Raw genomic sequence first — 14,635 nt, forward strand, 5'->3', positions numbered from 1 at the left:
GCTCCTACACTAACCCAGTGGTAACCGAGCAGCACCGATAACCGCCGAGTAAGCACTGGCACTATAAAAATATTAAATATTTTTGTAACACCGGAAATGGTGAGCATTGGGGGTAGGAACTACCGCCAGGCTCCTGCGGTAGCCCAGTGGGTAGTTACGGATTGGTGTGCGGCAAGTCTGTTGCTGCACATCAACCCTTAGGGCCCCTGAATGGGATGAGAACACACTCCAGGCCACTAGGGACACTCCAGTTAATGCCACAAAAGTAACCTGGAGTTTGTATTCTGGTACAGCACTGTGTGGACACGCCTAATGGACAGTCTTATGCCAGCACTGAGAATTCACAGGACTTACTCAAGAGTAGAAAGGCTGCAATTTACTTTCAAAGCTTCTGCCAAGGCCGCAGCTCCTAGATCTCCCACACAGTTGCTGGAGAATCTGTTGGAAACAAAAAGAAATCCCAACTATGTATTACCCTAGGATATGTGTGATAAGACCAAACTCACTGAGTACTATCATGGGTGTAGTTTGGATTGGGGGTGAGGAATGGCAATGTCTATCACCCAAACCCTTCAAACAAGTTGCTATTTTCTTTTCCCTACTTACCCTACCTTCCCCCTTTCCAGCATGATTTAATTATTTTATTACATTTGTACCCCGCGCTTTCCCACTAATGGCAGGCTCAATGTGGCTTACATGGGGCAATGGAGGGTTAAGTGACTTGCCCAGAGTCACAAGGAGCTGCCTGTGCCTGAAGTGGGAATTGAACTCAGTTCCCCAGGACCAAAGTCCACCACCCTAACCACTAGGCCACTCCTCCACTCTCCCTCTCTCAAACCTCACTTGTCACAGTAGCTCCTTGACCTTGGTAGGGCAACAACAGTAAAACAAGCCTTTGCGCCCCCATGCTGTTGAAGGCTCTGTGGGGTCCTTTTACTAAGCTGTGGTAAAAGGGGGCCTGCGCTAGCATCAGCATGTGTTTTTGACAAGTGCTGAAGCCCCATTTTACCACAGTGGGTAAAAGGTCTTTTTTTTTTTTTTTTAAGAAATGGCCGTGCAGTAAGTAGGGAGCATTTACTGCCACCCATTGAGGTGGTGGTAAGGGCTTCTGCACTAACCCAGCAGTAACTGGGCAGCATGCGGCACTGCCCAATTACCGCCGGGTAAACACCAGTACTGCGAAAATAGAAAATATTTTGTAGCACCGGAAATGGCGCACGCTGGAGGTGGGAACTACCACCAGGCTCCTGCGGTAGCCTGGCAGTAGTTCCTGTTTGGCCCACAGTAAGCCCGCGGTGGGTTTACTACTGCTTAGTAAAAGAGCCCCTGTGTGTTCTTCCCTCCCTGATATACACTTCCTGTTGTGCAGAATCCTCAACATCTTGTGGTATGAAGCCTTTGCGGCATGTGCTGTTTCTTGTTTCACTATCACTGCCCACCAAGGAGAAGGCTGTGCAGTTGTAAGGGAGGTTTGAGAGGGGGAATAACTGGACTGGGGAAGGGAAGAGGAGAGGGAGCTGCTGGAGCTGGTGGGTGGAAAGGAGGGAGAAGGGGAGATGCTGGACCTGGTGCAGCAGCAGGAGAGGGAGGGGAAGATGCTGGACCTGGAGGGAATGTGCCAGGAAGAAGAGAGATTTCTGGGAGAGGGAAGAAAAGGGATTAAGAATGTGCCTGTGCATGGATAGAAGGGAGGAAACAGCATCTGGGGACAGGTAGGGAGGAGAGAAAGACTGCACCAAAAGAGGAGAGTGAAGAGAAGAGAAAGAGTGCCAGGAGGAGTGGGAGGGTTAGACAGCGAGTGCGAGTGTGTATGTGTGTGCAGGGGTGGGAGAGATGAAAGAAAAATATAGGTAAGAGAGGAGGGCTTGGAGGGGGAAGTATTAAGAAGAGAGAAAAGTTAGAGGGGAGAGAGATGAAAAAAGACAAGAGGTAAGGGAGGATAAGGAAGGGAAAAGGAGAGATGAGGAAGAGGAAGAAGAGCTGAGAGAAGAATGGGAAGGAGAGATGAGTGGGAAGGGGCAGAAAAGGAGAGAGAAGGAAGGAAAGAAGATGCTACAGAGAAGAAAAAAGTTAATTGAGAGGGTGGACAAAGAGATAACATGAAGTATGAGGAAACTGAGAGGTTGGTAAGAGTGAGTGAGTAGGGAAGACACATTTTATGGGAAGAAGAGGAGCAAGAGATGCACGTGAGAGAGCAGGAGTGAAGAATAAAAGAGTATTGGTAGGATAAAAAAAATACAAGAAAAGGTAAAACAAAAGAAATTGAATCTATAACATAAGCAAAAGAAAAATGACAATAAAATGGAAACATCTAGAGGAAACACTGTGAAAATGAGTAACACCAAAAAATCTGAGAGGAGAGGAAACTAGGAAAGCAAAAAATTATTTAATAAGGAAAGGCTAGAGAAATAGAAATAAATCTAAATAAAATAATTAAAAAGGAAACAAAGGAAGACAGCAAACATAGATTAAAAATTACAAAGATCTGAAAATATTTTATTGTATCACCCTGCTGCAGGCTATTTTATAAATGATCAGGTGGTGGCGGCGGAGGCAGCAGACTGCATCGGGCTTTCTGTTTGTGTTTTATCTAGTACTAGTAAAAAAGGCCCGTTTCTGACACAAATGAAACGGGCGCTAGCAAGGTTTTCCTCGGAGTGTGTATGTTTGGGAGAGTGTATGTGAGAGTGACTGTTTGAGAGTCAGAGTGAAAGTGTGATTGTGTGAGAGAGAGCGTGAGTCTGGGTGTGAGTGTGTTTGTGAGAGAGTGTGTGTGTGAGAATGAGAGTGTGTGCAAGTGTGTATGTGAGACACAGTGGGGCATATTTTCAAAGCACTTTGGGAGGCTAAGTTCCATAGGTTTCTATGGAACTTTGGGAGGCTAAGTGCTTTGAAAATAAGCCTCAGTGTGAGTGAGAGTGTGTGTGTTTGTGGGCGAGAGAGAGAGTGTGTGTGAGACACAGATTCTCTGTTTGAGTGAGTGTATGAGACCAAGCGAGTGTGTGAGTGACTGTGTGGCACATAGAGAGTGAATGTGATACAGTGTGAGACAGAGTGTGTGAGAGTGAGAGTCAGAAAGACATTGTATATGAGAGAGAGAGTGTGAGCCGTGCCCTCCCAATCCATGGCCATCTGTCCCCTGCCCCCTCCATTGATCCTTTTCCAGCAATTCCCCTCTGTCCCTGAGCCCTACCCTCCCAATCCATGGCCATCCATGTTTGTCTGTCACCTGCCCCCTCCATTCATCCCTATCCAGCATTTCCCCTCTCTGCCTGAGGCCTGCCCTGCAATCCATATCCATCCATGCCCATCTGTCCCCTCCATTCATCCCTATGCAGCAATTCCCCTCTCCCTGAGTCCTGCCCTTCCAATCCATGCCCATCCATGCTCCTCTGTCACCTGGCCCCTCCATTTTTCCCTATCCAGCATTTCCCCTCTCTGCCTGAGGCCTGCTCTGCAATCCATTTCCATCCATGCCCATCTGTCCCCTCCATTCATCCCTATCCAGCAATTCCCCTCTCCCTGAGTCCTGCCCTTCCAATCCATGCCCATCCATGCTCATCTGTCACCTGGCCCCTCCATTTTTCCCTATCCAGCATTTCCCCTCTCTGCCTGAGGCCTGCTCTGCAATCCATATCCATCCATGCCCATCTGTCCCCTCCATTCAACCCTATCCAGCAATTCCCCTCTCCCTGAGTCCTGCCCTTCCAATCCATGCCCATCCATGCTCCTCTGTCACCTTGCCCCTCCATTTTTCCCTATCCAGCATTTCCCCTCTCTGCCTGAGGCCTGCTCTGCAATCCATATCCATCCATGCCCATCTGTCCCCTCCATTCATCCCTATCCAGCAATTCCCCTCTCCCTGAGTCCTGCCCTTCCAATCCATGCCCATCCATGTTCATCTGTCACCTGGCCCCTCCATTTTTCCCTATCCAGCAATTTCCCTCTCTCCCTGAGTCCTGCCCTCCCAATCCATGCCCATCCATGCTCCTCTGTCCCCTGCCCCCTCCATTCATCCATTTCCAGTAATTCCCCTCTCTCCCTGTGCCCTGCCCTCCTAATCCATACCCATCCATGCTCCTCTGTCCCCTGCCACCTCCATTCATCCTTTTCCAGCAAGTCCCCTCTCGCCCTTCCATGACCCCCCCCCCCCCCGCATCCATGCTACGCTCTCTCCCATGTCCCAGCCTGGCCTGCCCTCTTCTCCCCCCCCCTTCGCATCCATGCCCCCCCCTTCGCATCCATGCCTCGCATCCATGCCCTCCCCTTCGCATCCATGCCCCCCCCCCATTCGCATCCATGCCCCCCCCCCTTCGCATCCATGCATCCCTTTTTTTTTTTTTTATTCTTTTTAACTTTACCTCCGTGGCGGTTTGTGCAGCGAAGCGTCAGGGAAGGAGGCGGCGCTCCCGACGTCTAGCTTTCCCTTCGCTGTGTTCCGCCTTAAGGCGGAACACAGCGAAGGGAAGGCTAGACGTCGGGAGCGCCGCCTCCTTCCCTGACGTTTCGCTTCCGGATTTGTTTGTTTTGTCGCGAGGGCGGGGCAGAGACGGCTGGGAGTGACGTCAGATGGCTTCAAGGCTTCAAGGCTTCAGGCTTCAGGCTTCAAGGCTTCAAGGCTTCAGGGCTTCAAGGCTTCAGGCTTCAGGGCTTCACAGAACGTTGGCTTCAGAACGTTGAGGGTGCGTTTTATTATATTAGATAGTGAATAAACCTTGGGATAAAAACTTCCTGTCTGATCTATTGTTTTCTACCACCACATTAAGTGTGTATATGTGTTTAAGAGAAAGTAATTAAACTCTGGAATTCGTTGCCAGAGAATGTACTATAAGCGGTTAGCTCAGCAGGGTTTTAAAAAGGTTTGGATAGTTTCCTAAAGGAAAAGTCCATAGACCTTTATTAAAATGGACTTGTGGAAAATCCACTGCTTATTTCTAGAATAAGCAGCATAAAATGTATTGTACTGTTTTGGGATCTTGAAAGGTACTTGTGATCTAGATTGACCACTGTTGGAAACAGGATACTGGGCTTGATGGACCTTCGATCTCTCCCAGTATGGCAATACTTATATACTTATGTACTTAAGGGTGGGTCAATGGGGAAGGGGGAGAGAGAAAGATAATTGATGCCAGTTATACATATCTAGCCCTAAATACATAGCCTCCATTCCCCACTATCAAAACAAATCGATTCTTTATCCAAAATAGATCATTTGTAGCTCTAAATGGTCCAAAACACCTATTTATCTCTGTGATATTGAATGAAACACATACAGGGAAATTTGGGAGGTGGAGAGTAAGAAAAGAAATAAATGGGGGAAGGGTCAATGGTAGGGAGTCCCACAAACGTATGTTTCTCTAGGATCCAATGTAATGTTAATCCAGCCTGCCATCACATTTTATGTTACTATTTTCCGAAAGCATGGGCGCTCTTTTGTTGGAGAGTGGGTTCAATGTTCATAGGTTTGGATATTTTAGATAGGCAGATGTAAAGTAATGTTACTTAACACAGATGTACAAGAAAACAATAGACTGATGAAGGGAAATGCATATTCATTTCTACATGTACTTGTGCAAAGTAGTTTCTGTAATTATTTCTATGATACTATCTGGCCAGCCCTTCTCTATGATTTCCATTTTAATCATAAGGGGTCCTTTTACAACGCTATGGTAAAAAATGGCCTTTGGTAGTGTGGGCGTATCCCTTAGGCACACTCTGGGCCACTTTTTATTGCGGCTGGAAAAAAGGCTATTTTTTTTAATGGGCCTGTGCTAATATTAAAACTAGCGCATGCCTATTTACGGCCTGAGCCTTACCGCCGCCCACTGACCTACTGGTAAGGGCTCATGTGCTACCCATGTGGTAACCATGCAGTATGTGCCAACTTGGATGTGGTAGAAAATTATTTTCTTCCGTGGGATTCAGCGCGCCAAAATCAGAATTACTGCAGGGTGCTACCTGTGCTTTAGCCCTCCCAGACCTTGGTAAAAGGGCCCTCACGAGCTTTATAATCAGAATGCTCTGTTTTTGTATAATTTGCTCTTGACAATTGAACATGGCAAATATAATGTTACATGGTATTGAACGATCCTGAGATTAATTATTTTACTTTTATTAATGTTCAGCGAAAAGTTTTAGAAGAAACATTAGATAGGATGAAAGTTCATGTTCTAGCTTCTATACAGGTGATGAAAAACAAACAGCCTCGATCTCTCACTGAATGGAGTTGGGAATGTTTAGGAGGGAGAGATCAGAATACATTTCTTTTGCTTTCATAAAGAAGAATCAGCAATTGTGATTCATGTTTCCCTTGGAGACTTTTCCAGGAGGCTGTAATTTGCACTCTGTGTGTATAAGACTCAAGAGAAGGTCTGAGTTGGAAGAACAACGTCAGTAGACAACAAACACATCATCAGCCCTTACATTAGCTCTTTGAGACTCCAGTTCTGTTTGAGTGCTTCAGCTATTTTCTTGGCTCCTTCTGGTCCAATGGAGTTCTTCTGAAGGCTTTGAAGAAGATGATTTGAAAGTCAATACATACTTATATACCTCCTCCCTCCCCAAATGGGTCCAGGGTGGTTTACAATTATCTAGAATTAAAACAATTCATAATACAATACAAAACAAAAATACATAAAAATCAATTACACTTCATCGTAAACTGGATACAGTGAAGAAAACTAATAGGTCTTAATTTTCTTCCAAAAGGAAAGATAATCAGTTACTGTTCTAATGCTAGTAGGAAGCATATTCCAGAAAGGGATCATAAAATCAGCAAAAGCGTTTCCGCTATCCTATGGAATCAAACTCCTTTCAAGGCAACTGAGTGGAATATCAACAAACTATGGACCCTGTTTACAAAGGCACATTAGCATTTTTAGCATGTGCTAACCGTACAGATGCCCATAGGAATATTATGGACATCTCCTTGGTTAGCACGTGTTAAAAACACTAACATGCCTTTGTAAACAGTTCAATCTGATGTAGCACAGATCAAATCAGTGAGTAAAAAAAACAAGCGAAGAGATTTATACAATATCCTCTGATGTATTGGGAGCCAGTGCAGTTGAATACAATAAGATGAAATATCAAATTTCTTGAGGTTAAATATCAACCTTATGACCATATTTTGAATCAATTGCATTTTTCTCACCAATTTAACAGACAGATTCAAATAGAGTGCATTACAGTAATCTCAATGTGATAGAATTAACATTTGTATTAATTAGGTGTATGCAGATTGACTAAAGTAAAATCTTATTAGCCTTAGTTGTCTCAGCTTATAAAATGTTTTCTTCCAGAGAGAAGTAATTTATGCCTCAAAAATTAAAAAAGAGTCTAACAGCACTCAAAGTAGTTTGGCTTTATTTTCAACAGGAAAAGAAATATTTTGCAACAAGGTTATCTCTGCAGGAGCAACTGACCTAGAATGACAAAAACACATTAAATCTTAGGGCCCTGTTTACTAAGCAGCGTTATAGGCAAATTAACATTTTTAATGCGCGTTAACCATGCACGTGCCTACAATATCCCTATAGGCGCCTACATAATTAGCACGTGCTAAAAACACTAACGCACCTTAGTAAACAGCGCACTTAGTTTCACCTGAATTTAATTTTAACAGGTTTGTGGAAGCCCAATTTTGAATTTTTTCCATGCCCAGAGAAAGTCAGTATTCTGTAATGCAGGAACTACCAGTAGAATATCATCTGCATATGACAGTATCAATCCCTCAGAGATAAAGCGAATGCTACATACCTGTAGAAGGTATTCTCCGAGGACAGCAGGCTGATTGTTCTCACTGATGGGTGACGTCCACGGCAGCCCCTCCAATCGGAAACTTCACTAGCAAAGTCCTTTGCTAGCCCTCGCGCGCCCGCGCGCACCGCGCATGCGCGGCCGTCTTCCCGCCCGAAACCGGCTCGAGCCGGCCAGTCCAGTATGTAGCAAGACAATACACTTCAAGGGAAGACACAACTCCAAAGGGGAGGCGGGCGGGTTTGTGAGAACAATCAGCCTGCTGTCCTCGGAGAATACCTTCTACAGGTATGTAGCATTCGCTTTCTCCGAGGACAAGCAGGCTGCTTGTTCTCACTGATGGGGTATCCCTAGCCCCCAGGCTCACTCAAAACAACAACCATGGTCAATTGGGCCTCGCAACGGCGAGGACATAACTGAGATTGACCTAAAAAATTTACCAACTAACTGAGAGTGCAGCCTGGAACAGAACAAACAGGGCCCTCGGGGGGTGGAGTTGGATCCTAAAGCCCAAACAGGTTCTGAAGAACTGACTGCCCGAACCGACTGTCGCGTCGGGTATCCTGCTGCAGGCAGTAATGAGATGTGAATGTGTGGACAGATGACCACGTCGCAGCTTTGCAAATTTCTTCAATGGAGGCTGACTTCAAGTGGGCTACCGACACAGCCATGGCTCTGACATTATGAGCCGTGACATGACCCTCAAGAGCCAGCCCCGCCTGGGCGTAAGTGAAGGAAATGCAATCTGCTAGCCAATTGGATATGGTGCGTTTCCCTACAGCCACTCCCCTCCTATTGGGGTCAAAAGAAACAAACAATTGGGCGGACTGTCTGGTGGGCTGTGTCCGCTCCAGGTAGAAGGCCAATGCTCTCTTGCAGTCCAATGTGTGCAGCTGATGTTCAGCAGGGCAGGAATGAGGACGGGGAAAGAATGTTGGCAAGACAATTGACTGGTTCAGATGGAACTCCGACACGACCTTTGGCAGAAACTTAGGGTGAGTGCGGAGGACTACTCTGTTGTGATGAAATTTGGTGTAAGGGGCCTGGGCTACCAGGGCCTGAAGCTCGCTGACTCTACGAGCCGAAGTAACTGCCACCAAGAAAATGACCTTCCAGGTCAAGTACTTCGGATGGCAGGAATTCAGTGGCTCAAAAGGAGGTTTCATCAGCTGGGTGAGAACGACATTGAGATCCCATGACACTGTAGGAGGCTTGACAGGGGGCTTTGACAAAAGCAAACCTCTCATGAAGCGAACAACTAAAGGCTGTCCTGAGATCGGCTTACCTTCCACTTGGTAATGGTATGCACTGATTGCACTAAGGTGAACCCTTACGGAGTTGGTCTTGAGACCAGACTCAGACAAGTGCAGAAGGTATTCAAGCAGGGTCTGTGTAGGACAAGAGCGAGGATCTAGGGCCTTGCTGTCACACCAGACGGCAAACCTCCTCCAATGAAAGAAGTAACTTCTCTTAGTGGAGTCTTTCCTGGAAGCAAGCAAGATGCGGGAGACACCCTCTGGCAGACCCAAAGAGGCAAAGTCTACGCCCTCAACATCCAGGCCGTGAGAGCCAGGGACTGGAGGTTGGGATGCAGAAGAGCCCCGTCGTCCTGCGTGATGAGGGTCGGAAAACACTCCAATCTCCACGGTTCTTCGGAGGATAACTCCAGAAGAAGAGGGAACCAGATCTGACGCGGCCAAAAGGGAGCAATCAGAATCATGGTGCCTCGGTCTTGCTTGAGTTTCAACAAAGTCTTCCCCACCAGAGGTATGGGAGGATAAGCATACAGCAGACCTTCCCCCCAATCCAGGAGGAAGGCATCCGACGCCAGTCTGCCGTGGGCCTGAAGCCTGGAACAGAACTGAGGGACCTTGTGGTTCACTTGAGATGCGAAGAGATCCACCAGGGGGGTGCCCCACGCCTGGAAGATCTGTCGCACCACACGGGAATTGAGCGACCACTCGTGAGGTTGCATAATCCTGCTCAACCTGTCGGCCAGACTGTTGTTTACGCCTGCCAGATATGTGGCTTGGAGCACCATGCCCTGACGGCGAGCCCAGAGCCACATGCTGACGGCTTCCTGACACAGGGGGCGAGATCCGGTGCCCCCCTGCTTGTTGACATAGTACATGGCAACCTGATTGTCTGTCTGAATTTGGATAATTTGGTGGGACAGCCGATCTCTGAAAGCCTTCAGAGCGTTCCAGATCGCTCGCAACTCCAGAAGATTGATCTGTAGATCGCGTTCTTGGAGGGACCAACTTCCTTGGGTGTGAAGCCCATCGACATGAGCTCCCCATCCCAGGAGAGACGCATCCGTGGTCAGCACTTTTTGTGGCTGAGGAATTTGGAAGGGACGTCCCAGAGTCAAATTGGAGCAAATCGTCCACCAAAACAGGGATTCGAGAAAACTCGTGGACAGGTGGATCACGTCCTCTAGACCCCCAGCGGCCTGATACCACTGGGAGGCTAGGGTCCATTGAGCAGATCTCATGTGAAGGCGGGCCATGGGAGTCACATGAACTGTGGAGGCCATGTGGCCCAGCAATCTCAACATCTGCCGAGCTGTGATCTGCTGGGACGCTCGCACCCGCGAGACGAGGGACAACAAGTTGTTGGCTCTCGTCTCTGGGAGATAGGCGCGAGCCGTCCGAGAATCCAGCAGGGCTCCGATGAATTCGAGTTTCTGCACTGGGAGAAGATGGGACTTTGGGTAATTTATCACAAACCCCAGTAGCTCCAGGAGGCGAATAGTCATCTGCATGGACTGCAGGGCTCCTGCCTCGGATGTGTTCTTCACCAGCCAATCGTCGAGATATGGGAACACGTGCACCCCCAGCCTGCGAAGCGCCGCTGCTACCACAGCTAGGCACTTTGTGAATACCCTGGGCGCGGAGGCGAGCCCAAAGGGTAGCACACAGTACTGGAAGTGGCGTGTGCCCAGCTGAAATCGCAGATACTGTCTGTGAGCTGGCAGTATCGGGATGTGTGTGTAGGCATCCTTCAAGTCCAGAGAGCATAGCCAATCGTTTTGCTGAATCATGGGGAGAAGGGTGCCCAGGGAAAGCATCCTGAACTTTTCTTTTACGAGATATTTGTTCAGGGCCCTTAGGTCTAGGATGGGACGCATCCCCCCTGTTTTCTTTTCCACAAGGAAGTACCTGGAATAGAATCCCAGCCCTTCTTGCCCGGATGGCACGGGCTCGACCGCATTGGCGCTGAGAAGGGCGGAGAGTTCCTCTGCAAGTACCTGCTTGTGCTGGAAGCCGATGCCTCGATGCACTCGATGCAGAGGCGGCCGAGGAAGATGGTCTGGACGCTGACGACGTCGATGCACTCGAAGATCCCGGTGCCGATGCCGACGAAGAGCCCGAGAACAACACGTTCCACTGGGCTAGTCTCGCTACCTGAGTCCGCCTTTGAAGCAGGGAACACAGACTGCAGTTCTGAGGGCGGTGCTCGGCCCCCAGACACTGAAGACACTACGAGTGTCGATCAGTGAGCGAGATAACCCGGGCGCACTGGGTGCACTTCTTGAAGCCGCTGGAAGGCTTCGATGTCATGGGCGGAAAAATCACGCCGGCGAAATCAAAAGCCGAAATGGCGAAATTTGAAGCACCAAAATTTAGAGGGAGAAAAATCTCGACCGAGGCCAAAAAGAGGCCTACCCCGACGACGAAAGAAAACTTACCGGGGCAAAAAGCTGGAAGTACGGGGAGGATTTACACGAAACCCGGCGGGGGGTTTCCGGAGCACTTCCCGACTAAGAGAAAACTTTCCCGAAGGAAAAAAACACGCTCAAAATAAATTGGACGCGCGAGGTCGACTTTCCGGGGCTCGACACGGCGAAAACACGACCGTACCGAGTGCGGACAAAAGAAGACTGGCCGGCTCGAGCCGGTTTCGGGCGGGAAGACGGCCGCGCATGCGCGGTGCGCGCGGGCTAGCAAAGGACTTTGCTAGTGAAGTTTCCGATTGGAGGGGCTGCCGTGGACGTCACCCATCAGTGAGAACAAGCAGCCTGCTTGTCCTCGGAGAAAGCTTAGTATACCCAGGGAGGAAATGAAGAAATTAAAAAGAAGGAGTGATAGAAGAGACCCCTGAGGGAGACAAACGACGGGAAAGAATGTTATTTTTCCTGACAATATAACTTCTATGCTGCAAAAATTCCTGCAACCATTTTACTACAATTCCTCCCAGTCCAGCAGCACTTCATCTAGCCAAAAGAAAACTATGATCAACTGCATCAAAAGCAGCAGATATATTAAATTGTAATAACGCTATTTGTTTCCCTTGGCACAAAAACTTCTTAACAAGAGATGTTAACATGAATAAAAAAGATTTAGGGATCTTTTTACTAAGGTGCGTTGAAAAATGGCCTGCAGGTTTTGGGCGTACGCAGATCCATTTTTCAGTGCGCCTGCAAAAAAGTGCCCTTTTAAAATTTTTGCCGAAAATGGACGTGCGGCAAAATCAAAATTGACGCGTGTCCATTTTGGGTCTGAGACCTTACTGCCAGCCATTGACTTAGTGGTAAGGTCTCACATGTTAACCATGCAGTAATCATCTATGCGCTTAGAATGATGATTACCGCCCAGTTTCTGCCAAGCACCAGAAAATAAAAATTACCGCAAGGGCCACATGGTAGCCGGGCGGTAACTCCAAATTGACGTGCGTTGAGCATGCATAGGCGCCTACACGGCTTAGCTAAAGGGCCCCTCAGTGCTGTGGCACGCTTTAAATCCAAACTGAGTTTTATGTAAACAAGAAAATGTATCCATGTATTATTACCCAAGAACTTTCAGATGTATTCAAGCCTTCTCTTCAAACGTCTCTCTTTTTCTGTGTCTGTGGATACATTCATCCTTCTAGTTTCCTCAGACCATGACAATCTTTGATGTCTATCTCTTTTTCTTTGCAGACATCCAAACATTGCTAAAATTCGTTCCTTTCTTTCTGAGCATGCTAACACACTCATCCAGTCCCACTCTCTCATTACCTCCTACTTGGACTACTGCAACCTACTCCTCCATGGATCTCCTGTACAGCCATCTTTACTGCATTCTATTCAAAATCCATCAGCACAGCTTATGTCTTTCAACATCATTACAAATCTGCAGCACCTCATCACTTCTTATGTCCTCCTACACTCTTCTTCATGAATTCCATTTATCTGGCAAATCTCACTTCTCTCTGCCCTTCTCCTCCACTGCTAATGTACATCTCCATTCTTTCAACCATGCTAATCAATTTGCCTGGAACAGACTGAGTTGGCAAATCGTGCTCCTTCTCTGGCCATTTTCAAATGAGGTTGTGTTTACATCATGACCACTTCACGTTTCATTCTCCTAGACTCTCTTGTTTGTCATATATGTTTATTTTTTTTTTAAAAGTAATTTATCATGACATTTATCTATGGTTGCAAATAAACTCTTGGTTCATCTGCATCCATAGCTACATTTTAAGAGAATGTTTTACACAGTGCCATAAATGAGAATTTTGTGCGTCTTAGCCACAGCAACACAATAAAAATGTTTTTAAGGACTTCCGGTGACGTCACAGTCCTCGATGGAAGCCTGACTCTGTAGCTCCCGACCCATCCAGCTACAATAGCAAACTTTAGCGGTAAATACGACGACTTTTGTTGTTTCTTCGCTGGCACAACCTTGCTTGAAAGATAGGAAGGCGACATGACACAAAAAATGAAAAATTTAGAGGCGCGAAGCGCGATGCGCAGTAGCCAACGCACATCCAAAACACCTTCGCGCCATGCTTCCCCGCACCATGAAGAGGCCTCAGATTTCGAATCGGAAAGATCGGAAGAAGACACGGGCGGTGTGAGGAAATCACATTCCACCCGTTTGCTTATGGATTTAAAAAAAGACTTGGCCCACATGAAAGCGGATATAGTAGAGCGCATTGATAATCTAAGGGGTGAACTTAAAGAGGTAGGCACCCGTATTGAAGATTTAGAAGTGCGAATGGATGAGCACGTGGAAGTAGTACAACAAATGCGACAATGTGAGGAAGGTATTACAACGCAGATGTCTGAGCTACAATATAAGATAGATGACATTGAAAATCGCAGCAGACGGAAAAATTTGCGGTTTCGTGGGGTGCCGGAAGGAGGAGCCCAGGAAGACGTCCTGAAAATTATACAAGAAATTTGTAGGCAACTCCTGGAGGCACAGCCAGATATGCCTGTACCTGAGATTGAAAGAGCTCACAGAGCATTGGGTAGTCCGCAAACCAATAGATCAAGAGATATTATTGTCAGGTTCTGGAAATTTTCTGAAAAAGAGCAACTACTTACCCTAGCTCGCCAGCAGAAAGAACTGAAGTACAATGATACTTTGATAACAGTTTACCAAGATTTATCAGCATATACACTGCAATGGCGCAGGGAGATGAAACCGATCCTGGATACTTTGAATAAACATACTATTAAATATCGATGGGCTTTTCCATTTGCCCTTTGCTTTGCCATAGCAGGCAAATCACATCGTGTACGTACAGTTGCGGATGCGAAACAACTACTTCAACTGGCAGGCCTAATGGAGATGGGAACTGAGGAAACAACAGCGGCTAATAAAGTGAGAGATAAAATTCATCAATGGAAGCAAGTCTTCAATACAGCAAAAAAGCCACGAAAGACGACAACACGATCCGTAACATGAACTGGAACATTATTAGAGTTTTGAATATTCATGATAAGAAAACGTCTAGAGAAGTGAGAGGAAGTGCATTTATATCAATGCGAGGTGTTGTATTTCAAGGATGTGGGGGAGTTGGGGGTTGGGCTGTGAATGAGGCTGTTGTCCTCTCTGGGAGATCTAGATGGGTAAGGGTGGAGATCTTGTTTTCTGCTCTTCCCTAC

The 14,635-nt window shown here is 47.1% G+C and overlaps 1 protein-coding gene across 1 annotated transcript in view; it reads right to left on the reverse strand.

Annotated features, from left to right (window-relative positions):
• Positions 1-14,635, reverse strand: part of NLRC3 (NLR family CARD domain containing 3) — an 81,387-nt gene that overhangs the window by 24,300 nt on the left and 42,452 nt on the right. Inside the window, exons 8-9 of the mRNA XM_030212590.1 lie at positions 6,424-6,507; positions 355-438 (exon numbers count right to left, since the gene is read on the reverse strand). Of these exons, the coding sequence (XP_030068450.1) occupies positions 355-438; positions 6,424-6,507 (168 nt within the window). The remainder of the gene's footprint in view (positions 1-354; positions 439-6,423; positions 6,508-14,635) is intronic.

Source organism: Microcaecilia unicolor, chromosome 8, assembly GCF_901765095.1.
Source record: "Microcaecilia unicolor chromosome 8, aMicUni1.1, whole genome shotgun sequence".
In the NCBI taxonomy this organism is placed as follows: domain Eukaryota; kingdom Metazoa; phylum Chordata; class Amphibia; order Gymnophiona; family Siphonopidae; genus Microcaecilia; species Microcaecilia unicolor.